Source organism: Lithobates pipiens, unplaced genomic scaffold (assembly GCF_037356315.1).
Source record: "Lithobates pipiens isolate NorthernLeopardFrog02 unplaced genomic scaffold, aLitPip1_a1.2 Scaffold_23, whole genome shotgun sequence".
NCBI lineage: Eukaryota > Metazoa > Chordata > Amphibia > Anura > Ranidae > Lithobates > Lithobates pipiens.
The window spans coordinates 81,415,431-81,439,428 of record NW_027507785.1 but is presented as its reverse complement, the minus strand read 5'-3'; the positions used below and the strand labels follow the sequence as shown (position 1 = coordinate 81,439,428).

The 23,998-nt window shown below is 43.3% G+C and overlaps 1 protein-coding gene across 3 annotated transcripts in view; it reads left to right on the top strand.

The window, feature by feature from the left end:
• Positions 1-10,387, top strand: part of PRICKLE2 (prickle planar cell polarity protein 2) — a 451,504-nt gene extending 441,117 nt beyond the window's left edge. For all 3 annotated transcript variants that reach the window (XM_077451950.1, XM_077451952.1, XM_077451951.1), the window contains one exon: positions 1,376-10,387. In XM_077451950.1, the coding sequence (XP_077308076.1) occupies positions 1,376-2,235 (860 nt within the window). In that variant the 3' untranslated portion in view covers positions 2,236-10,387. The remainder of the gene's footprint in view (positions 1-1,375) is intronic.
• Positions 10,388-23,998: the final 13,611 nt, after the last annotated feature.

Here is a 23,998-nt window from a genome sequence, read left to right as displayed (position 1 = left end):
TCACAGGCGGAGTGATACCAAATGCACTAAAAGCAAAAGCTGGCGATACCAGAATTGAAGACTGTTATTAAAGGTATGTTTAATACTATAATCACAGTGTATAAATGGGCATATCTGTTCTGCAGTGGTTACTGGCCTGCTTTCAAACTGATCCACAGGTGCAGTGCACCTGCAAGTTACCTGCACTGAGCCATAGACCTCTGTTATTACCTACGGGTTTGGTGAGCTTTCAGAAAATGCACCACACCTGCAGGATATAATAGAATTCTAAGGCAAAGTGCAGCTAACCCACAGGAAAGCCAGAGGTGCACTGCTCTGGGTAAACCACAGCACATCAGTGTGAAAGCAGCCTTTGGCCCCTTTCACACGATCAGTCCGACTCAATCAGACCCTCCATTCACCTCTATGGAGCGGTAAATGTAAACAGACTTGTGTCCGTTTACACCTGCCTACCTTCAATCTGATCCGCTAAAAGAAAAAAAACAGAAGGGGATCTGTCCCCTTCCATCTGGGCGGATCGGAGGGCCCATAGAGTAGAGTGGGCTGTATCTGTGTCCGCTCTACATATGCAGAATGTACATGGACCTGTCATCCGCCCACTCCACTCATTGTGGCTTGCGACCAGTTACCAAGTTGCATAAGTGGCCCTTGCTCTTCAAAAGGTTGGGCACCCCTGGTTTAGGAGATATTGCACTCTGAAGTAACAGCATACCTGCGCCGTTCCTTCGGAGCTGTGTGCTGCGGCCGAGACTTCTGAACTCGTTCAATCAAACGACCGCACGCATGGTTACTACCGCTTTAAATATCACATCTCAAATGTGCAACCCTGTGATCTAGTACTATTGCTCTGAACTGTACTTGTGTATATTAGAGCTACTAAAAATAACGTTTGTAGCCCAATCCAACAAGGAACATTCCAAAATGCAAAAGAGAAGGGCGGCTGGCAATCGAATCCACATTGATGCTACTGTTCGTGTGAGAGTCAGCTGTTCTACTATGCTAAGAATGACTGGTGCAAAAGAGACCAAACAAAAACAGCTGCCCCCTTATCTACAACAGCAGCAAAATTGGAGTTTGGCAATAGAAGAGGAAATAAATATATATATATATTTTAAGATATAGCCGTAAATATATGTATTTATTATTTTCTTTTAAAGTTCTAGTGCATCTTTACAGCTGTGATATGTAAATGTTCTATGTGCCTAGCGAACAAAGATACTGTTGTAACATCTGCTTCATTAATACATGGGCATTAAGTAAACAGCATGAACATCTGTTTATAGTTTTAACTACACCCAATTATATTGACTCCATATAAATAGTATTAATTAAAAATTCAAATAACAATACTTTTTGGTCTTTTTTTTTTTTATAGGTGCATCCATGGATGGAGGTCCTAAACGTCAAGAACACCTCTCTCGCTTTTCCATGCCTGATCTAAGCAAAGATTCTGGAATGAACGTTTCAGAGAAAATTAGCAACATGGGAACCTTGAACTCTTCTTCTCAGTTCCGCAGCGTGGAGTCCGTCCGGAGTCTTCTCTCGGCACAACAGTATCAAGATATGACTCGCGATCTGGGTAACCCTGGGAAATACAGGGACCTTCCACAGCAACTAAGAATGCATCAGTCATTTCAGTTTGATGATGGTGTGAATGATATACCTGGCCAGGGCAGTGTCAAAATTACCCCAATGAGTGAAAGGACAAGGAGAAGAACTCAGTCAAGAGATAACGAACAGCATTATCGCCGCCATCATCAAAGGAGGTCGAGGCGTTCTCGTTCTGACAATGCTCTTCATATGGCTACTGAGCAGTGCAGTAAAATGAAAGAAAAACCACTCTTGAGAGCCCGGGAGGACTATGAACGTTTTATGCAACAAAGGGGAGGCAGAGATCAGATGGATCAAGTTGTCAGAAGAGAAATGTACAACCGGTATCAACGAACTGCCTCTGATCTGGCATTACAAAACCACCTCTGTGAAAGGTGGGGTCAACCCATGAATGAATATGATTGGTGTTCTACCTGTTCCTCTTCCTCAGAGTCAGACAATGAAGGATATTTCTTAGGAGAACCAATTCCACAACCAACCCGCCTGAGATACGTAACTAGCGATGATCTTATGCATCAATATGGTCAGTGTTCCGGCGGAATACCCAAGTCTTCCACTTTGGGTGGTCGAGGACAATTACATAGCAGGAAAAGAAGAAAGAGCAAAAATTGTATTATTTCCTAGTGTTTGCTCTCAAGACCTACGCATTACTGTGTAAATAATTCATCCCTGTGGACTGGTCCATATTTTGAACATCGTTGTTTTATAACAAAAGAAGATGACCTTGTACATTCTCCCTGTCATGACCGTTTTGCGATTCAAGACTGAATTACAGTATATGGTATATAATAGACTTGATTGTTGATATAGTGAATTTTGGGTTTAAATGCACATTTCACTTTATTTCTTCAATAGTTCAGTCCGCCAAAAATACTGCCTTGCTTTGGTCCATCTAGAGATCATGCTCTAGTATTGAATGTATGCCGTACCCAGATGTACAGTATGCTGCTTGACCCCATCGCCGTACCATAAACTCTCTATTTTTATCCTTTTATTTTTCTCCCCCTTTAAGTTTTGTTTTTATTATTTTGGCACTCATTTTTTTTTTCAAGTATTTTAATTCTCAGATAATGCTAACATTTATTTATTTTATGCACTCCTTGTAAATGGAATGTAAATGAAAGTTCTCATAAACTATTTTTGTATTTTGTAATATCAAATGAGTCTATACGTTTTAGAATAATATGGATATAATGGACCTGCATGCCGAACTCACAAATGTCTGGTTGGTTTGAATTCCCAAACTGCTGGGGGGTTTTTTTCCTTCTAAACTGTGTAATTTATACCTTAAGGATGTGTGGGTATAGCCAACAAATTCAGCGGTTAAGCAATAGTACAAATGTTAGATTATATTTACGCCACCAGAAAGTATTTTTTTTGTTTGGCAAATAGGATTTATGAAGTATAGCACCTTACCAAAATATTTTTTTTTTCCTTTAAGTTTTATATATAGCTATATATATGCATATGCACAATTCGATCTTTAGGCAAAGTAAACTAACAAAGTTACAATTGAATTTACCAAAATTCAAGCACATTCTTACTCCGATGCGTCTACATAAGCATATTTAAATAAGTCAATATAAGTTCATGGCAAAACTTTACTGATATTGAAGTTTTTGAGTCATGTGTTAGACCTGTAGCTCCAAAAATAATCATGCAGTGTCTGCAAACCTTTATCTGGCTTGGAAAGATTGGGAAAAAGATACATTTACAGTTGTGGATCTAAGGAAATAGGGATCATAGAAAGGCTCTGGGTGAGATAGAAAGTTGTTATATAATCCAATTTTTAGCACACCTATATATTCTTATGTTTCCAACACAAACTCAGAATAAACAGGGTAATCAGTCCGTATAACTCATATTTTATTAACAAAACCAGAATATTCTGCTATAGGCAATAATAGAAATTTAGTTCAAAGTTCAATCAGTTGTATCTCAGGACCTCACTGAAAACCCAGCATTCCAATTCCCAAGTACATAAATATGAAACAAGATCCCAAGGCTCCCTACAGTGCAGGATTGCCTTACTTGCTGAAGTGTCTACACCACAGTTACATGTCGCACAAGTGTTATCCAACTGTATTAACAATCGAAATGCATGTTCCTATGCCAAACAGTTCATAGCCACACTAGAGAGGAAGCTATCAATACACTTGGGGACACCTGACCTTAGTGGCAACCTGGGGGGCAGAATTATATATTATATAATATTATATAATATATGTATATTTGCACCCTAAACAACATATATCAAAAATATATATGGTACTGAATTAAACAAGCCCTTAAAGGAGAAATACAGCCAAAGCTCATTTGATTGTACTTCACCCATAAATCACAGGATCATCAGGTTTGTGCAGTTCGTTCTGTACTCTTGTGACCCATTTTCAGTAGACAGGGGGCCGAAGCCCATTGTCGGCTGATGGCACAGAGCTGGTCCAAGCTCGGCAAAGATCAAGACCATATGGTTGAGATCTGCCCACATGCCTGGACCAACACCCGCCTCTGCCTCGAGAACCTGAACTGGCCACTCCCGCCCTTCCACAGCCTAGCACTTCAGTGAGCGAAGTGGGGGGCAGAACAAAGAGCTGGTGACTGACAGTCACCGGCTCTCTGCTCACGGAGCTCTGAAAACCGAGTGATCTGCAGGATTTGATCGCTAGGTTCTCAGTGTTAGAGCCGACGAGAAACATATTCAACAATGAACTAATGCTGCATTCAGCTGGGTAAGGATGATTTAAAAAAAAAAAAACAATCCCTTACTCATTTAAACTTTAGGCAGACAGCTACAATATGGTAGCTGTTTTACCAGCCAAAGTATTTGCATTTCTGACCATTCAGTACTAATATTTACACAGCTCTGCAACACAGTACAGACCTGTCTGACAGGGTAGAATACCTAATGGTTTTTCTCTGCTGCAGTTAGATTACCAGATTACTAATTTACTGTTCTTGTCCTTTGTCCCAGTCCTCAGCTCGTGACTGGAGAGTGAAGGAGAAGCAGCACACTGATGTGCTCATCTCTGTCACTCTGCTCTCTTCTCCTATCAGCATGTTTGTGGTAGAATGTAAGTACTTCAGCATCAATAATTGGCTCCTAGTTCTCATCTTCAAGTCTGATCTCTGTTTTACAATGGATTGAACCTCATATAAAATCAAAGTCAGGTGCTTAGATTGCTTGCTTTAAGAAAATACATTTAGTGTAATAAATACAGAGCTGCATACAGAACAGCATTCAGTTAAAAGCAAATATTTAATAAAACCACTCTATAGTCCTGCACCATATCTATCCTTCTAGTATTATCTAAATCAGTGTTTCTCAAACTTTTTTCAGTCAATGCGCCCCTTTACAATTATGGACATTTACGAGGCACCACATTCTAAAATGTAAAATACTAAACTAAAAGTTTTACATAACGCAGCAACATCCACACACATAAGACACCTAACATTAGAGGTGATCTATACTTGTAAAGCAAATACACCTTTCCACGCTTGTACTGACTAGTATTCCAATGTTGCTCTTCTTCCTCAGCTTCTCTCCCTCACACAGCTAATGTGACCCCAGTGCTGATGGACAGGGGAAGGGGGGACTAACAAGGATGCTGTGCTGCCCCCCAAAGTCCCTCTTATTAACCAATGACGTCATTGATTGTTAGGATGCCAGTGGCTGGGAGATTGTAATGGTGCACAATGAAAACCCGTGACTTTATGTAACTAAAATTCAGGGTTAATTCACTTGCTGGCTTGTATACAATTTTGGGGCAATTTTTAAGGATTTTGCCAAGGCAAAGCCGAAGGCGCCCCAGGGTGCCTATGCACCCTGGTTAGAAATGGCTGATCTAAATCATCCTAGTTTTGGTATTAGGTAATCAGAAAACAGTGAGTGTTGATTATAAAGCAATGCACGTCAGACATAGATGGAAGAGATCGATAAGTTAGTAATAGTAGTTCTCTTCTGGTTGTAGAACGTATGCCCTCTGTTATATGACAGTTAAAATATTGACAGGTATATGTCCACAAATGAGCCTGCCACCATGGCATTGAATGGCATTGAATTCCTTTGTCCACCTCAAGATTTATTTTTGCACAGGAAACTTTGGAAAACCTTGATCAGGCTTGTAAGGCTGTTTCCAGTGTAAATGTGTAATTTACAATGCGCATTTATGTCAAGTATATTTATTAATGTTATTTCCCCATAAAAGTCAATATTCTGAGACTCGAATTTGATGCACTCCCTTGTACCATTTTAACAGATGTTTTTCAGCCTTCCTGCTGCTGAAATCCACTCTTTATATGAGTTATATGTATTTATAAAAAGGGATATGAAAATTCAATGGATGCTTTGACATTTCAGTCCACAGAATAAGTTAGTGTAGGTACTACACTTGAGCATTCCAGGGGGAAATCTTCTAAAAAGAAAAAAGTATAATTCATCCCAATGCATTATTATGTTTCCATATAATGTGGAAGGTCCAATAATGAATGGAGTCCTCTATGGATAATAATTGATATTAAATAAAGTATTAATGACTTTTAATGATTGGGGTAATGGTTAATGGTGCACTTTTTGGAGTGAAAGCTGCTGCTTTATTGCCTTTACTAACCGCAGAACTTTTTCAAATAGGTTTGTTGACCTGATAGCAAAATAAGCATTACAAATATGAAGATAAACATGCTCCATTATTTTGCAGTTCTGTATTCGGCTAGGAACTACTCACAGCTTGATAATAAAATGTAAATTGTACATGTGGCTGATTCTAGTGGAATACTGTGCATGTGCCTTAGTTCACCCAACAATTATAAATTCCCCTTCGTTGCACATGCAGAAAAAGAGAATTACTGTACTTTTACTGCGCCTGAAACTGGTTGGATCACTGAAATGTAAGGCTGTTGAATTTTTACTGCATATTAAACCAACACGCCCCAAATTCAATTTAGATGATTTCACTAAAATATCTAGGATGAAGTTTATACCGTTATAGTTTGTCTTAAGTTAGTGTGGTGCTGTGGTGTTAACACTTAAAATAGATCCGAACTCAAAAAGTGAAGTTTTTCTAACTTATAAGCAACATATAGAAATGTTAATTTAAGCATTGACCAGAAAGATTTTCCTTTTGCCTGAATTCTTCCTGAAGAAATGCAGTGCACATCCTGACTAGGTTAGGCACTTCAGTTCTGCAGCCTTATAGTCATATGTCTGCAGTGTGAGGTGTGGGATCATCTAAGGCACTGCTGCCTCTAACTGCTTGTCTCAGGACATCTGGAGTGAGATTTTGTTATATCACTACTGTGTTTCTCATTGTGCTCTTTGCTGGAGGGGAAGCTGTATTTAAGGAGTTGCAGTGCAAGGATCTCCCTGATTCTGCTTTATATATTCTTTGAATCTTTCCTTCCCGTCTCCCGCTGTTTCTTACATATTACCCCAGGAGTTATTAGATCCCCGGGGGGGGGGGCAGTTTTGACACAAAACCCTGCTCCTCTACTAAGATGGCCACCTCCATACAGGGACACAGTTCAGAGCAAGGCCATAGTAAGTCAATAATTGGGAAAAGATCAGCTTCAGGAAACCTACAGGGAATACTGATGACTAGTGCTGGCCTTTGTTTTTGCACAGCTTTTGCATTACTGGAACTCTTCAAATAAATTAAATTAATTGCAAGGAGCTCAGGGCCTAGTTTCACATTTACAACTCACTTTTCTCCATGGACTGCTCTGTCTTTCTGCAGCCCTTCCCCTCTCCCATGTCATGGCCTGGTTGATCGGATGTAAGCTCAGTGGTTAGCAAATATGGAGAGTCTGTAAACAGGGTAAAACTTGGTACAAATACACATGACGTATATCTCTGGCTATAATGTTATCCCCTAGAGAAGGAAATCCCTTAAGAGAAGTTTATATTTTGCCCACAAAATGTTTTAAATGTTGTTACCAGTAGATTCATTTTTATGCCAAAGTGGACCTTGCATGGAAAAAAACATTCAAACATTATGATATACAACACCCATACTTTTATGTCACCACCACTCCTGATTTTAAATTTAGCATTACTGAACTGATAAGACAGGTCAGATTTCCTGGTATTCTGGTCATGTGATAAGTGATGTCAGCAAGGCTTCACATACATCTTTGTCTGAAGGCAACGGGGTTAGGGGAATCCTCTTCCACTATGCACTGTAAGGAAAATCATAGGCAGCTTCCTTTACAATTTACACATGGAATGGGTAGACCACAGACTAATGGCACCACAGTGTAACTATATTAAATTAACACGCTAGTTAAAAATGGCATATTTGTGTTGTGGATAGAATAGCGAATGGCTAGAACCTCTGACCAATATTTATTTCTGTCTGTAGGGAATATTTCCATTCATCTCCCGTATCAGTGAGAACTGTTACTAGAAGTGGAAGTCCTACCAATGGGGCATAGGCAGTAAGAAATACTTGAAATACATTTCAGAGGTTCTTCCTCCTTCTCCAGTCTATTCAAAACACCAAAAATTGTCTGGAGTTCTATTCCAAAATGAACTCCAAAACAGAACAGGAAACCACCAAACAGGCAGCCTGGTCCCATTGACTCCGTAAAATTTCCCTCCCACCATAGGTTTGCGTTAAAGCAGGTATTTTACTCCCCCAAAAAAAATTCATTAGGAAAAAGGAGCCTGCAAAAGAAGATTTTGAGTATTTACGTCTCTGGTCTTTTTTTTTCAAATGACAGAGTTGCTTAAAGTTAAGTTGGTTTATACTTTTCATCAGTTTTATTCAGCTGTCAGCTTTAAGATGGCTATATGTGGGCCAAATGGTAACAGAAAAGTGACGGCAGAAAAAGACTGAGTAGTCCATCGAGTTTGCTCTGCTCTGGCCCTAGGTCTGTCTTCTTGATTTCAGCTGCAAATGACTTGACTGAAGCAGATTTGATCACACACAATGATAGTGAAATATGTCACACATGATCAGTTCTTGAAATGTGTTTCATCGGCTAAGAACATTACCAGACTGACCCCCGTATGGTATAAGCAGCCTTCGTAGGGGGTCTTAGACTGAGAAATGGACACCTTAGACAGAGAGATAGACACCTGCTGGCCAGACTGATCCCATTTTTTTTCAATGTCATTGCCAAGGCTTGAGTTTCACCATAACTCAAGTTACACATGGGCAAATTTATGGAGACAGGGATAAAGAGTGCAAGAAAAAGCAGAACAGGAGCAGCATGTGTAAGCTGAGGCACATTTAGCATTCAGAATCTACTGTACCTCCTCTAGTAGTCAGAAATAGTTATTGCCAGCTTAATTCTTATCCATAACCAGATATAAGATATGCGCCTCTCTGGAATGAAAATATGTCCTGAATGCAATGATAAATTTATCACACACATTTAAAGGGCCAGGCCGGTCCAGATGTAGAAATCATTTTAGACAATCATTCTTTACACCTCTCGGAGAGTGCACTGCAGAGATATCTTCATTACCAGGTCAGGGACACCTGCTTTAGCAGTTAGTATGAGGAGTGGAAACAACCAATAGTAGGGTTGAGACTCCATTGTGAGTGCAAGCTATGTCAGAGAGATTTCTGCATTGAAGTCCCCAATACAAATGAGAAGACAGTGGGGCACTCAGCCCACCAGACTCCAGCCAATTGTTTTTACTTCAAAGGTAAACCCAACAGCTAAATGGACAGGAGAACTATATATAAAGCAGATTTTTTTTTAGCTGCCAACATTTTTTTGTATTTCTGTCCATCTTTTTTCCTTTGCTGCCAGTTTAGTAACACTTACAGGTCTTGTCCCTTCCCCAGCCTGTGATTGGACAGGGAATGCAGAAGCAACATACTGATAAGCTCATCTTTTCCCCACACTGCGTTTTCCCCCTGTGCTCCACAATGGATTGGCTTGTTGTGCTGCTTCACCTCTCCAGTCTGAATGTTGCTGTACAGGGGATTACAAGAGACTGATCATGTGTAATTCAGAAACTTACAATGTTTGTATTTAAAAAGTACATTTAATGATGTATTCATAAATGCAGAGATGCATTAATTGGTTCATGGCTGGAATTACACTTAAAATTGATGCCGGCAATTTTAAATGATTACTAGATATGTTAACTTCATAAATCCTCCCATTTTATAGATTATTGGCAAATAGAATTTGATATTAAAGTCATATTCAGCATAACAGGTGTACTTTCCAAGCACTGATAACTATAAAATTCAAATTCTACTGCAGTTCAACTTAATGCCCTACCAAGTCACCATTATGCATAAGCCATGCGCTGTTTTGACAAGTCCCGCACCTTACAAAACCAAGACAATCCCATGTAGACTGGGACTGTTCAGAATTTATTATAGACTCTGCTAAGCCCAAAAACACCAAGGATTTCATGGCATTTCTGTACAGTTGTTTTACGATGTTGACTTTTCAAATACGTGTTTAAAAAAAAATGAAATTGCAAATGGTGCGTTTGTTTTATCTGCATCAGACTTGTGAATTGTTCTATGCTCTGTGACTTGAGATATTTTATCTGCTTCATTGACTGTAAGTACGGAAAGAATGGATCATTGCTGCTTTGAACCTGTGGTTTTTCCCATCTCCACCCCTTTCCAAGGGTTGGAGTTTGAAATACAGAACAAGCATCAGAAGTAGTTTGTGCATAGCTGTACTGGACATGCCTTTCGCTTTTCTATGCTTTGAACTGCATATCTTGTGCTATCTGCAAGGTGTACAACATAATTTGCTGTTCAGAATTAAATATTAAAACATATTCATTGTCCTGGATAAAAAATTGGCTTTGTGTGAATTTATTTTGAATCTAGTCATTTATTAGGTTTTTGTCTTAAAAGATAAGTTCTCCAAAATTTTTCATTTTGATATCGGGTGGAATTCGGTACATTTATTCCACCTTAGCTATCTATTTGCATCCTGATTGCCTTTGGTACAACCATTTGCCCTTGGCATGAGGAGGAACACAATGGTTAAACTTTTCCTTTTAAACTCTCCACGGATAGAAAATTCTAATAAAAGCTTGATTACTTAAATAGGAAAACAAAACCACTGGATGAATGGCCTCCCCTGTCCCTCTTTCATGCCACATATTAAAAGCTCTAGTGCTTCCACATATAAACCACCAGTGTCCTTCCGGTATCTCACCCAGCTCATGTCAGATGTCCACTATACCTCCCAGCGCCATTTGTGAGCATACTCCCAAGCAAGTGCACATACCTGGCACAGTTGCAGCTTAATAACACATTGCCTCCTGGGATACAGATATCCCAGGAGGCAGTGGGGCCCAATCTAGGCCGGAAACCTGCACAAAAAATTGTAAAAATAAAAACAAGTAAAAAATAGCTACTGTATAGACAAGAAGGGGGAGGGATAAAATAAAATAAAGGTTGTGTTTAGTCCTGCTTTAATAAAGTATTATGATGCGGTGGAGGGCAGCACCATGCTACCAGTTGATGAAATTCATCTCTTGTTCCGTTACATAGCTTAAAAAAGACATGTCCATGGATTTTACACAATAAAGAACCCTCTTTCTATATATATATATATATATATATATATATATATATATATATATATATATATATTTATATATATTTATGGTTCAGACCCCTATGTCCGGTACGGATAAGGATGACAAACAGGGTTAACATAAACTTACCACTTGAAATAGACCTGAAAGTGTGCCTTGGTCTAACGTACGGTATACCAAAATAAAGGATACCCTAGATAAGAAATGAGGATTAATGAAATGAAGATGAAATGAAGTGAAATGAGTACTCTCGTGAGAAGTATGATGCTTTGAGAAATGCCCTAAAAAGGGAATGGGAGGGTGGGTATCGCGCACAGGAACCGACAAGGAACACAGCCGAACGGGCTGGTTAAATACCCCTCCGGGCTCCTCCCAAAATTTCAGGCCACCATGCTGGCCTTCTTATTTATGGTTCAGAGCCCTATGTCCGGTACGGATAAGGATGACAAACAGGGTTAACATAAACTTACCACTTGAAATAGACCTGAAAGTGTGCCTTGGTCTAACGTACGGTATACCAAAATAAGGGGGCAAAAACATTCTGGTAGGGAATAGCTCTTTATTGATTGAGTTTGATCACTGAGTGAGTTTAATAGATGCCTGAGCCATTTCCACTTGAGGATTGTGGCTGTATCGGGTGAAGCAGGCAGACTCCCACCTGCCTAGCTATTCAATGACATTGTCTGGGACCCCGTGACGGGATGCTGCTGAGGCTGCCCCAGTGCGGAAGGAGTGACTAGAGTACCGGATAGGATTTCAGGTGAAAGTTGCGTAGAAGTACCCTGATGTGTTTCATAAACTGACCAGTACTCAAGGGCTTTGACAAGAAAGGAAGAAGGGGACTGGAGTCCGACTGTTGGGGGAGTAGCGTCGACAGTTGATTGAGTGTGGCAACTGGACACTCGCTATTACCGATTCTGTAAAGTGGAGTCTACGCTGGAGCTTACTTGCTGCTCTTTGAAACCGCTAGGTGAAGTATGAAGTGATCTTTGTATCAGGCTAAGTAGCGTCTACATAGCTCTTGGCCTGCTGGATTACCTCAGGTGAACTTTCCAGGTCACGGGGACCTGTAGTAGGCCAACACCTGGCTGCTTGTAGGACCATGCTAGGGGAGAGACCAAACGAAGAGGTAGTCAGGATGGTCGGTATACCCTTAAGGATGTCACCCGTTCGGGTAAGCATTTGGCACCGACCATCGGTTGGATTTCCTGGACTTCACAAAGCACGGTTCAACCAGTGTGGGACATGAATAAAGAAGGTTTGCGGGGTCCGGCAAGGACAAGAAATGTTGCATGCCGGCTAGGTATAGCCGAACAGTGTTATGGGATAGGCCAGCTGGGTATGACAGTATGAGGAAAAGGCCAGTAACTGCCTGATGTTGGAAGTTTCACAGGAGTGGTGTGTCCGGAATTTCTGAAGGCCCTCCAGGCTGTCTGGTAGGTTGAGCATGTTGCGAGAAAGTGAGATGTTTACGAACTTGGTCGCTGTTTGTAGATATTGTACTAAACCAGGGTTTAGGTGATACCCACCAAGAACAATGGCTGACACTGGATCGGCTCAAGTCAAACACGACAGCGCATCTGCTGCGAGATTGCTCTAGGCCAAGAACAATGTATAGTCAACTTTAAACTGAATTTATAACGACAGCTGTACCAGCCTACACAGGACGGACATGACTGCTAGGGATTTAGACCTATCTTTGCAATAATCTCTGCTGGTTGCCTGATGGTGGCCAAAAATTGCAGCGAAGCCTGTGATGGCCACTACATCTGTCACTAGCTGGGGTGATAGGGGCGAGATAGACGGTACGAACATGATATACCGATCTACATAGTACGGAACCTCTGATATTGAAAGATCCGTGGCATCCAGATTAAGGGTCTGACAGGGGCCCTGAATCTGGGAGGGGAAGACGAGGATGCATGACATAAAGATTAACCCTGGGGAATGACAATATTGCAGAACTGAGCATACTCGAAACAGACTGAAGCTGCTTCTAGGTATACCCCTGTGTGTGGGTGAAGTGTTTGAAAAACTGACCTGATAGGGTCAGCTTGTCAAGGGGGAAACTGGCGTGTGAGGATGTTCTACATGTCCCTAAAGATGGCAGTTGTGATGGGCAATCGTCTAGCGTTAGCTACGGCTGATGTTTCTGGATACCAGTAGAGGAGATCTTACTGTATGGGCCATCAACAGACAGCTCACCGGGGTCCTGTAAGGATAGAAATGTCGGATGCTGGCTAGATATAGCCTGACAGTGTTATGAGAAGAAGCCAGCTGCGTGTGGCAACTCGACCTCTGGTGTAGAACGGAAGCTGAACTCAACTGACCAAAGGGAGGAATGAGCGTCAGGAATGGCGAGTGGCATATGACAAATGTCACTGGGGCCAAGTGGCCAAATTAGTACCGCTGAAAATGATGTGTGGCTGAGTGCCAACAAAAGTGCTTGCAACGATCACAAGTTATGCTAAGTTGCGCGCCTAGCCGTAATAGCAAGTGTTGCGCTTAAATGTGTGCTTACAATGATAGCAAGGGAGTTAACGTCACTGGAGATGTGTTTGTGGTGGCTGGACTCGGTGGTGTCGCAGACGTCCGGACACAGGGCTGTGAGCAGTATGACCTGCAAAGACTGAAGAAGTTATGCCAAAATGCGTGCTTGCTACGATTGCAAGAAGTTATGCTAGGATGCATAGTTAGCTAGGTTGAAAAGACAAAAATCCACCCAGCCCACGACAAAATCAACAATTTAGACAAACAACATTGCACAACCCGACACACCCAATGCTATCCCCACAGCTGATCCAGAGGAAGGCAAAAAACCCGCAGAGCATGCTCCAATCAGCTACAGCAGGGGAAAAAATTCCTTCCTGATCCCTCGAGCGGCAATCAGATTTCTCCCTGGATCAACCTACCTACAATAAACACCCCGTTATACTACGTGCGTTAGGAAAGTATCCAGGCCTTACCCAGCAATGCACTGAGCCAGCCAGAACTGCCTGCCAGCAAGTATAGTACTACGTTTGTGCCTGGGGCTTGCTAGTGACAACTGCAAAGTTTTGCTAGGATGTGTGCCAGCAACCATTGCAAGAAGTCTATGCTTGGATGTGAGTCTGCCACGATTGCAGGGAGTTATGCCTAGATGTGCTTGCATGGACTGCAGGACGTTTGTGATTGGATGCGTGCTAGCAACAAGCTTGCACAAAGTTGTACTTGGGTGTGTGCGAAATGAATCCGATATGAATCGGATGTAGGTGTGAAATGAATCCTATGAATTGGTTATGTGATAAATCTAACACAAATGATCGTGGAGTACATGAAATGAATCCGATATGAATTGTTGAGTTATATCCGTAAGGCTGAAATGACGGGTGCTGATTAATGCGTTGCTGGTTTGAGTGGATTCGACTTGGTAAGCGATGAATATGTGAAATGAAATAAATGAAATGTTTGCCGTGATATAGACAAGAATTGGTATGTTATGATTAACGATGAGTTTGAACTGCGGAGCACAGAACGAAATGAGGTCAAGACAACTGGGGCATGCCTAGACTAATCAGCGCATGGAGGGTGCTACTGGACTCGACTGACCTGTAAACACAAAGGCAAAACCAGTTGAGAACTCCATACCTGTCACAGACAACTGACTCCAATGGGAGTGGTGAGCTTTGAAATGAAATGAAATGAGACAAACAAACACAATGAAAAGGGGGGTTTTTTTTTCCCCTTTTTTTTCCCTTTTTTTTTTTTTTTCTTCTATATTTTTTTTCTTTCTTTCTTTTTCTTTTTTTTTTTTCCTTTTCCTTTTTTTTTTTGAAATGAAATGAAATGAGACGAACAAACATAAACGAAATGTTGCCTTTGATGAGAACCTGCCATGACAGAGGCGCAGCTTGGTCGTGTCGCCGGCGCAACTGACAGCGAGCCGGACTCTGGAGCATGTACTGAAATGAGGCAATTAGTGAAATGAGGCCAAATGAGCACGGCCCCTTGGCTTGAACCCGAATTTGTAAAACAACTGGGTTTGAACCGAGGTGCAGGAGGTGACAGTGAAATGAGTGAATCCGCCATGATAGAGGCCCGAATCGCCATGCCGTAACTTTGTGACTGAGCACGAAACGGACTCTGGAGCATGTACTGAAATGAGGCCTGTCCTGGGGCACGCCGAGACGAATTAGTGCACAGGTGTGACTATTCGTGTCGGAGCGTGATAGGTGAAACAAAATTATACAAAGACAGGGATCAACAGCTGCACTCAAGAATCAACGGTGAACCCTGTCTCTGGAGCATGTACTGAAATGAGGCGAAGCAGCTGGGCACACCGTAACAAATCGGTGCATATAACTGCGACAGGATTCGAATCAGAGCGTAATAAGTGACACACCATGACAGAGACCGGAATCAACGACTGGCCCACCGATTCGGTAAAGAATCCGTCTCTGGAGCATGTATAGAAATGAGGCCAAACAACTGGGCGTACCAAGGCGAATCGGTGCATCGGTATAATGCGACTGGATTCGTAACGGGGCGTGATAGGTGACCAGAAATGATATGCCATGACAAAGACAAGAATCGAAAACCGTGCCTGAACCTGCGAATGATTCTTTCTCTGGAGCATGTATTGAAATGAGGCCGACAACTGAGGCACACCGGAGCGAATCGGTGCATCGGAGATGCTACTAAATTCTAATCGGAGCGCGACTCGTGACCGAAATGAAATGAAATGAAATGAAATGAAATGGAATGAAATGATTGAAATGATCGAAATGATTGAAATGATCGAAATTATTGAAATGATTGAAATTCTCCGGTTAGTTAAAACTTAGAACGTCTGTTTGGGAATTTTCGAAATGATCCGAACGATTCGGACGTAGAGACCCATGATTTGGTCGGTATGCGGAAGGTTTGAAAATGAAATGCTCGATGTGGTGTCATGAACGAGTGACCACGACTTCTTTCGAGAAAAATTAATTGAAATTAAATGATTGAAATGATTGAAACGATTGAAATGAGCCGGTTAATTAGAACTTAGAACATCTGATTGGGAATTTTCGAAATGATCCGAACGATTCGGACGTTTTAGTAGAGACCAGTGATTTGGTCGGTATAGCGGGTTTGTAAAATAAAATGCTCGATGTGGTGTCACGAACGGGTGACCACGACTTCTTTCAAGAAGCAAGGAGCACAAATGTTTAGAGGTAACGGATGCGTGCAACAATATCGGAAAAATACGAAGGTGACATTTCAGTGAGTGGTTCGTGAGTTCAACGCATCACAGTTTAGTGACATGAAATAACATGAAATGAGAAATGGGAGCCGAAGCCCTACCCGCGACAGCCGGACCAGATGCGTTGCACGACACCGGCAAGTTTTGGAGTATTGCGACTCAGACAAATACACGAACGCTCACGACGGCAAAAACAGACTGTAACATGAGGACGAAGACAGGACTTCAATGAAGACGGAACTTACGAACACTGCACTCACTCTATCGAACGGTCTTGAATAGTCGGCCCTAGATCTGTGACGTAGCAACTATCGCACACAGGAACCGACAAGGAACACAGCCGAACAGGCTGGTTAAATACCCCTCCGGGCTCCTCCCATAATTTCAGGCCACCATACTGGCCTTCTTATATATATATATATATATATATATATATATATATATGTGTGTGTCTTTTCATCCAGATAGATTGCCCTTGTGTCTTTTGTTGTGCTTACCCATTAAGGGCAAAGCAACAGGTTTGCTTTAATCAATAGCAGTATATACTTACCTCTCCTTCACTCTCCCACCTCTCTGTTTAGCACTTGGAGCCAAAGGGAACACCCCATACTTCTGGGTATGGAGGAGCATGTGACCAACTCGTGACTGTACTGGGCCAGTGAGTCCAAAACCCTGTGTAAGCTATGACCCCAATGGGTGGCAGCTACACAGGATTCTCCTATTACTTACAATGGCAGGAGAGTGAAAGCACAATAAGTATTCATGGAGATCTGCATTAAAGCCTATATATGTGCAAATAACTGTTGGTTTGCATGGATAAAGCATGTATTTACTTTAAAGTGAACAACTTTCTACTGAATTTTTTATATTGACCTTTTATAAATGAGGGTGGAATAAAAAGTTCTTAGTCTTGTAAAGAAAGAGTTTTTAGATTTTTCAAACTATGTCATTTCTCAACATAATCCCCTTTTGCACTTAGTCCATCAATGTCCCAATGCCATAATGGCAGCTTTGTAGAAGGTTTCCCTCTGGTCTGCAAAAAACAGCATGTTGGAAGAGGTGGGGATCTGAAGGTGCTAATTCTGATGAATATGGTAGGTGGGATATTCATTTAAAGCCACACTGATGAATTGTTGCCATTGCAACCATAGAGGTGTGATTCTGATCATTGTCCTGGTGGAACGGCGCACCTCCTATTAGCATCCCAGGCCTTTTGGATTGTATTTGCTCACAAAGTTGGGTTAACAAGTTAGCATAATATTGTCCATTTATGGTCTGGCCGTTTGGAAGGAAATCCACCATAAATATGCCTCAGTCTACGTTTCCTAAAAAACAGAAACCATCACTTTTCCTGCTGAACGTACAGACAGTTCCTTTCTTTAGAGGTGGTGAACTGTGGTGCTTCCACTATTTTCAGTGTTTGGCTGATAAGGGAGGACCCATGTTTCATCAGTGGTTACAAATCTGTCTATAAAGTTTGCCGGATCAGCTTGAAATCAGACTAGCAAGTCAGATGATGTCTGGAAACACACACATTGTTGATCAGAAGCCAAAAGCCTGGGTACCCATTTTTTAGAAACCTGCAGCAGCGTAAATAATGTACGTTTCACAATAAAACCAAACACACATACAACAGACACTTTACTGACAGTCCCTGTTAAAATTAATGAATGGATTGTTCCGCCCTCTGGTGATGAGGCTAAGAACTTTTCTTTTTTTTTTTTCAAAATAATTTTTTATTAAAGGTTTTGTAGGTTTACATACAACAAAACAAACAACAAAAACATCAAATGTTAATGTCACAAAAGGACAAATAACCAAAAAGCAATATATTTGTCCTCACATGTTTCCATACAATTTCAAGAGACTGACTCAGTAAGAATTACGATTAAAGAGGAAGTAAACCCTGATGGGTTTACTTCCTCTTTGTCTTCCTGCAAAGGTAAAGCATAATCGGCTACTGTGCATCGCATAGTAGCCCATTATGTGTCACTTACCTGACACAAGAGTCAGCGATGTCACCGCTGTCCCCTGTAGCCCGGAACATCCATTTTCTCCCGGGTATTGCTGCTTCGGCCCGGAGCATCCATCTTCTTCCGGGTATCGCTGCTTCGGCCACTCACAGCGCCGGAGCAGCGATAACGTCACTCCCGCGCATGCGTACGGAGCTGCCACTAACGGCATATCGCCGCTAGCAGCTGCTGCTAACGGCGACAGTGCGCCTGCGCACCGCTGTCTATGGCGCCTGCGCCGTAGACAGCTGTGACTGTCTTTTAGTAAATATCTCCTAAACCGTGTAAGTTTAGGAGATATTTCTTGGACCTACAGGTAAGCCTTAATCTAGGCTTACCTGTAGGTCAAAGTGGTTTGTAAGGGTTTACAACCACTTTAAACCAGTGCATGAAACAAGATTAATACTACAGACCTTGGGATCCATCAAATAGATAATACAGAGATGCACTCTTACTTCTAACAACCCGATACATGGTAAGGTATAGCAAATGTATGCCTAAAAATAAGGCAAAAAACACAAAACAAATCAAGGTTTACAACTAATGCCATGTACACACAACCAGACTTTCCGACAGAAAGGGTCCGACGGTCTTCCCGATGATGATGTACGACGGGACTAGAAAAGGAAGTTCAATAGCCAGTAGCCAATACCGGCTCTTGCGTCATATTTGGTCCGTCAGACCAGCATACTGACGAACGGTTTTCCCGATAGAAATTGATTCCATCAGACAGATTTGAAACATGTTCTATTTCTAGGTCCGTCAGAATTTTTGAAGAAAAAAGTCAGATGAAGCCCACACACAATTCCGTCTGACCTTTTCTGCCGAAAAGTCTGGTCCTGTGTACGCGGCATAATCAGGAAGCACTGATGATAAGGCACTGATGGGCACTGATTAGCAGTACTGATGGGCATTGATAAATGACACTGGTGGGAACTAATAGATGGCACTAGGGGGGCACTGATTAGCAGCACTGGAGGACACTGTTTAAGGGCACTGATGATCACTAAGGCTCGGTTCACACAGGGGCGACACGACTTTAGGACGACTTTGTGAAGCAACTTGGAGACGACTTGAACACAACTTTTAGACACGACCTGGGGCGACTTACAAGTCGCCCCAGGCCAGGCGACTTTTGCCGTGGCCAAGGGGAAAGGGGAAACTCCACGCCAAATTTCTGAAAAAAATTTGGCGTGGGTTCCCCCTCCGAGAGCATACCAGGCCCTTAGGTCTGGTATGGATTCCAAGGGTAACCCCCTACGCCGAAAAAAACGGCGTGGGGGTCCCCCCAGATCCACACCAGACCCTTATCCGAGCACGCTACCCGGCCGGCCAGGAAAGGGGGTGGGGACGAGCAGGCGGCCCCCCTCCTGAGCCGTACCAGGCCACGTGCCCTCAACATGGGGGGGTGCCTTGGGGGAGGGGGGGCGTGCACGCCCCCCACCCCAAAGCACCTTGTCCCCATGTTGATGAGGACAAGGGCCTCTTTCCGACAACCCTGGCCGTTGGTTGTCGGGGTCTGCGGGCGGGGGGCTTATCGGAATCCGGGAGCCCCCTTTAATAAGGGGGCCCCCAGATACCGGCCCCCCACCCTATGTGAATGAGTATGGGGTACAATGTACCCCTACCCATTCACCTGTAAAATAAAGTACAAAAAAAAAACACAACACACAAGATAAAATAGTTTATTGCACAGCTCCGGGGGTCTTCCGTCTTCGGGGGTCTTCTCGCCGGACTCCTCCGCTATCTTCTTGTAGCTCTTTTACTAGCGGAGGAGCCCGGCTTTCTTCCTCGCCGCCGCCTCTTCTTCCGACTTCGGGGGTCTTGTCCCCCTCTTCGGTTCTTCTGCTGGGCCACCGCGCCTTCTTATAGCTCTTTTACAGGCGGTGGCCCGGTCTTCTATCGCCGCCGCCGCCGCCTTCCGTTCTTCTTCTTCTTCTTCTTCTCCTGGAGATGTTGACTCGACGCTCTCTCCGGCCGCAATGTCAGGGGCGCGCTGCGCGGCGACTTATATATGGACAAGGGGCGGGGTCATCTGTTGATGTCACATGGGGTTGATGTCCCATGGTGACCCCGCCCCCTTACGGTGTCACAGTCCCGGAGGATGCTGGGACTGTCGCCATGTGACATCAACCCCATGTGACATCAACCGATGACCCCGCCCCTTGTCCCTATATAAGTCGCCGCGCAGGCAGAAGAACCGAAGAGCGGGACAAGACCCCTGAAGTCGGAAGAAGAGGGCAGCGGCGAGGAAGAAAGCCGGACTCCTCCGCTAGTAAAAGAGCTACAAGAAGATAGACGAGGAGTCCGGCGAGAAGACCCCCGAAGACGGAAGACCCCCTGGAGCTGTGCAATAAACTATTTTATCTTGTGTGTTGTGTTTTTTTTTGTACTTTATTTTACAGGTGAATGGGTAGGGGTACATTGTACCCCATACTCATTCACATAGGGTGGGGGGCCGGTATCCGGGGGCCCCCTTATTAAAGGGGGCTCCCGGATTCCGATAAGCCCCCCGCCCGCAGACCCTGACAACCAACGGCCAGGGTTGTCGGGAAGAGGCCCTTGTCCTCATCAACATGGGGACAAGGTGCTTTGGGGTGGGGGGGCCGCACGCCCCCCCTCCCCCAAGGCACCCCCCCATGTTGAGGGCACACGGCCTGGTACGGCTCAGGAGGGGGGGGGGCGCCCGCTCGTCCCCACCCCCTTTCCTGGCCGGCCGGGTAGCGTGCTCGGATAAGGGTCTGGTGTGGATCTGGGGGGACCCCCACGCCGTTTTTTTCGGCGTAGGGGGTTCCCCTTGGAATCCATACCAGACCTAAGGGCCTGGTATGCTCTCGGAGGGGGAACCCACGCCAAATTTTTTTCAGAAATTTGGCGTGGAGTTCCCCCTTCAGAGCTAATAATTCTGTTAAAGTCGCCTCCGTATAGACAGAGATCCGACTTGGAGGCGACCTTCATTGAAATCAATGGGTACAAGTCGCCTACAAGTTGGATTCAAGTAGTACAGGAACTTCTTTTGAAGTCGGAGCGACTGTCAGTAGCGTGCATTAAGACGGCTCTCATTCACTTACATTGATTTTTAAATGTTGTCCGACCTGAGGCGACTAGGGGCGACCTGAAGTCGGATCGGAGTCGCCCCTGTGTAAACCGAGCCAAAAGCCGCGTACACACGGGCGGACTGTCTGGCCAACTAAGTCCGTCAGACAATCCGACGGACAGTCCGTCCTACTTTCGAATGAACGGACTTGACCACACACGGATGCAAAACAGTCCGCCGAAAGTTTGCACGATGACGTGTACAGCACGTACGACGGGACTAGAAATAGAAAGTCCAATACACAGCAATGCAACCTTTCGCCGTGTAAATCCTTTCTGAGCATACGCCATACTTAGTCCGTCCAACTAGCCTACTCACGAGCGGACTGTCCGCTGAAACCAAAGTCTGACGGACAATATTACGGAAATTCCGAAATACTTAGTCCGCCAGACTGCACGCTGAAAAAGTCCGCTGAAGCCCACACACGAGCGGACTGTCCGCTGAAATGTGTTTCGGCGGACTAAGTTGGCCAGACAGTCCGCCCGTGTGTACGCGGCTTAAGGGGACTGATGTCCTTCTAACAGAAGCTGGTTCACAGAAACTTGCTTCTGTTTACTTCCATGATTGGCCCTTTACCCTGCTTTGTGATCAGCCGAGTCCCAACAACAGGACTGTGCAAGAACAGGGGGACGTTCATGTACGTCCTCTCAGCATTTTAAGCCCGCAGCCCCGTAGCCTTCTTTCGCAAAGTGGTTCATGAGTATTAAGCTTCCTCGCAAAAAGCTAAAATTATTTTTCTTATTTTGGGGCTCCATATTATACCCCCCCATTCTCTGCCTTTCTAGTAGCTGCAATAAACAGTATTAACAATCGAATAAAAATATATAAAATGCAGCACTATAATATCACATTCCCTAACCTTCCAATCAGAATATGCCTCCAAAATGCGAAGTATCAATCTTTTCACTGAATTGTCCTAAAATTATTTTATATGTTTTTACACTTTTGCTTTACCAGCAGGGCCATTACATCAGTCAGGGTAGTTAAAGTATTTGTAAACCAAAGAAAAGTTCAGGAAGTTTGAAGTTTAGGATGGTATAATTTATTGGCATCCCTTACATTATTAAAGATGCAAGCTTTTGGTATGCCTTAGATAACTTTATTAACTTAAAGTGGGGTACCCCCTAAAAAAAAAATTAAAAGTCAGCAGCTACAAATACTGCAGCTGCTGGCTTTTAATAATCGGACACTTACCTGCCCCAGGGTCCAGCGATACGGGGAAACGAAGCCCCCCCCTCGTTCCCCGCTCCGCTCGCGGTGCCGTCATGCGTACTGTGGGCACCCGGCTGTGGCTTCACAGCCGGGCACCCACTGCGCATGCGCGAGCGGCGCAGGGCACCGTGATACGCCGTACAGTCACCTGGGACATGTGACAGGTCCCAGGTGAATGTGCGACATGAGGGGAAGTGATGTCACCAGCCTGGGCAATGAAGAAGGCAGACTACGAGGGACCCCCTAGCAACAGGTATTTAGAGGTGAGTAAAAATTATTTTTTTTGCCAATTATATATATTTTTTTTTTTTTACGAATTTTAAGCAGCTTTTAATTTTTTGGTGGCAACACCACTTTAAGTTAGCCAATAAAGGGTTATTACTTAAACTCCTAACATAACTTATACAATAAAATACTCTACTACTACTAAACCCAAGAACAAAAATGTAATATATTGCAGATTACCAGGCTTTAGATGTGGTACCTGTTTGTTTGTTTTTCAGGCATTTTTCATTCTCACCTAGTGATCCTACTAGTGACACACTTCCTTTTCTAGGGTGAACTTACCGTACTTTATCTTCGGAGGAGCAGTGTTTTCACCCTAGATCAGGACTACAAAGATAGCTTGGAACAATGTTAACCGATAAGAGTCAACAGAAGCAAAGAACACAAAATCTTATCGGTTCACAAGATTTCTGGGAGAATCAAGAGGTGTTCTTACACTTATTGAACCGATAAGTGTAACAAAACTGGGTTCACACATATGTGAACACAGACATTGCATGTGATTCGCACCCGCAATGCTGTGCCCTGATCACATGTGATGTCTGCGCAATGCGAGTTCAGCCATACAGTTGGAATCGGATCACATGAGTGTTCACACACATGCGATTCCAATTCCTGTACGAATCAATAAGTTCACACTGTGATCTGTGAACCAATCTGGGGTGTCATTAACTTTGTATTGACACCCGCAGTGGTTCGCAGAGGGCAGTGTGAACTGCCTGCGGGGAGATGCGATGTGGGAACCGGCACTGGAATCGCGCCGGTTCCCGCATCACATATGTGTGAACCCAGGCTCAATGGTATATTTAAACGCACAGAGGAGAGTAAATAAGAGAAGTTCCTTGATAGGGGTTACATACATAATAAAATCTTCTATTTTCTCAGCTCTGCTTATATAAGGAACTGAATATCTGCCTCATTTACCTTGGGATGCCTGTAAAATACCCCAATCATTTATGAAGGCAAATGTGCACTCATATGTCATCCCAACCACAATGTCTTGGCAGCATCACACACTCTCTATCCCCAGG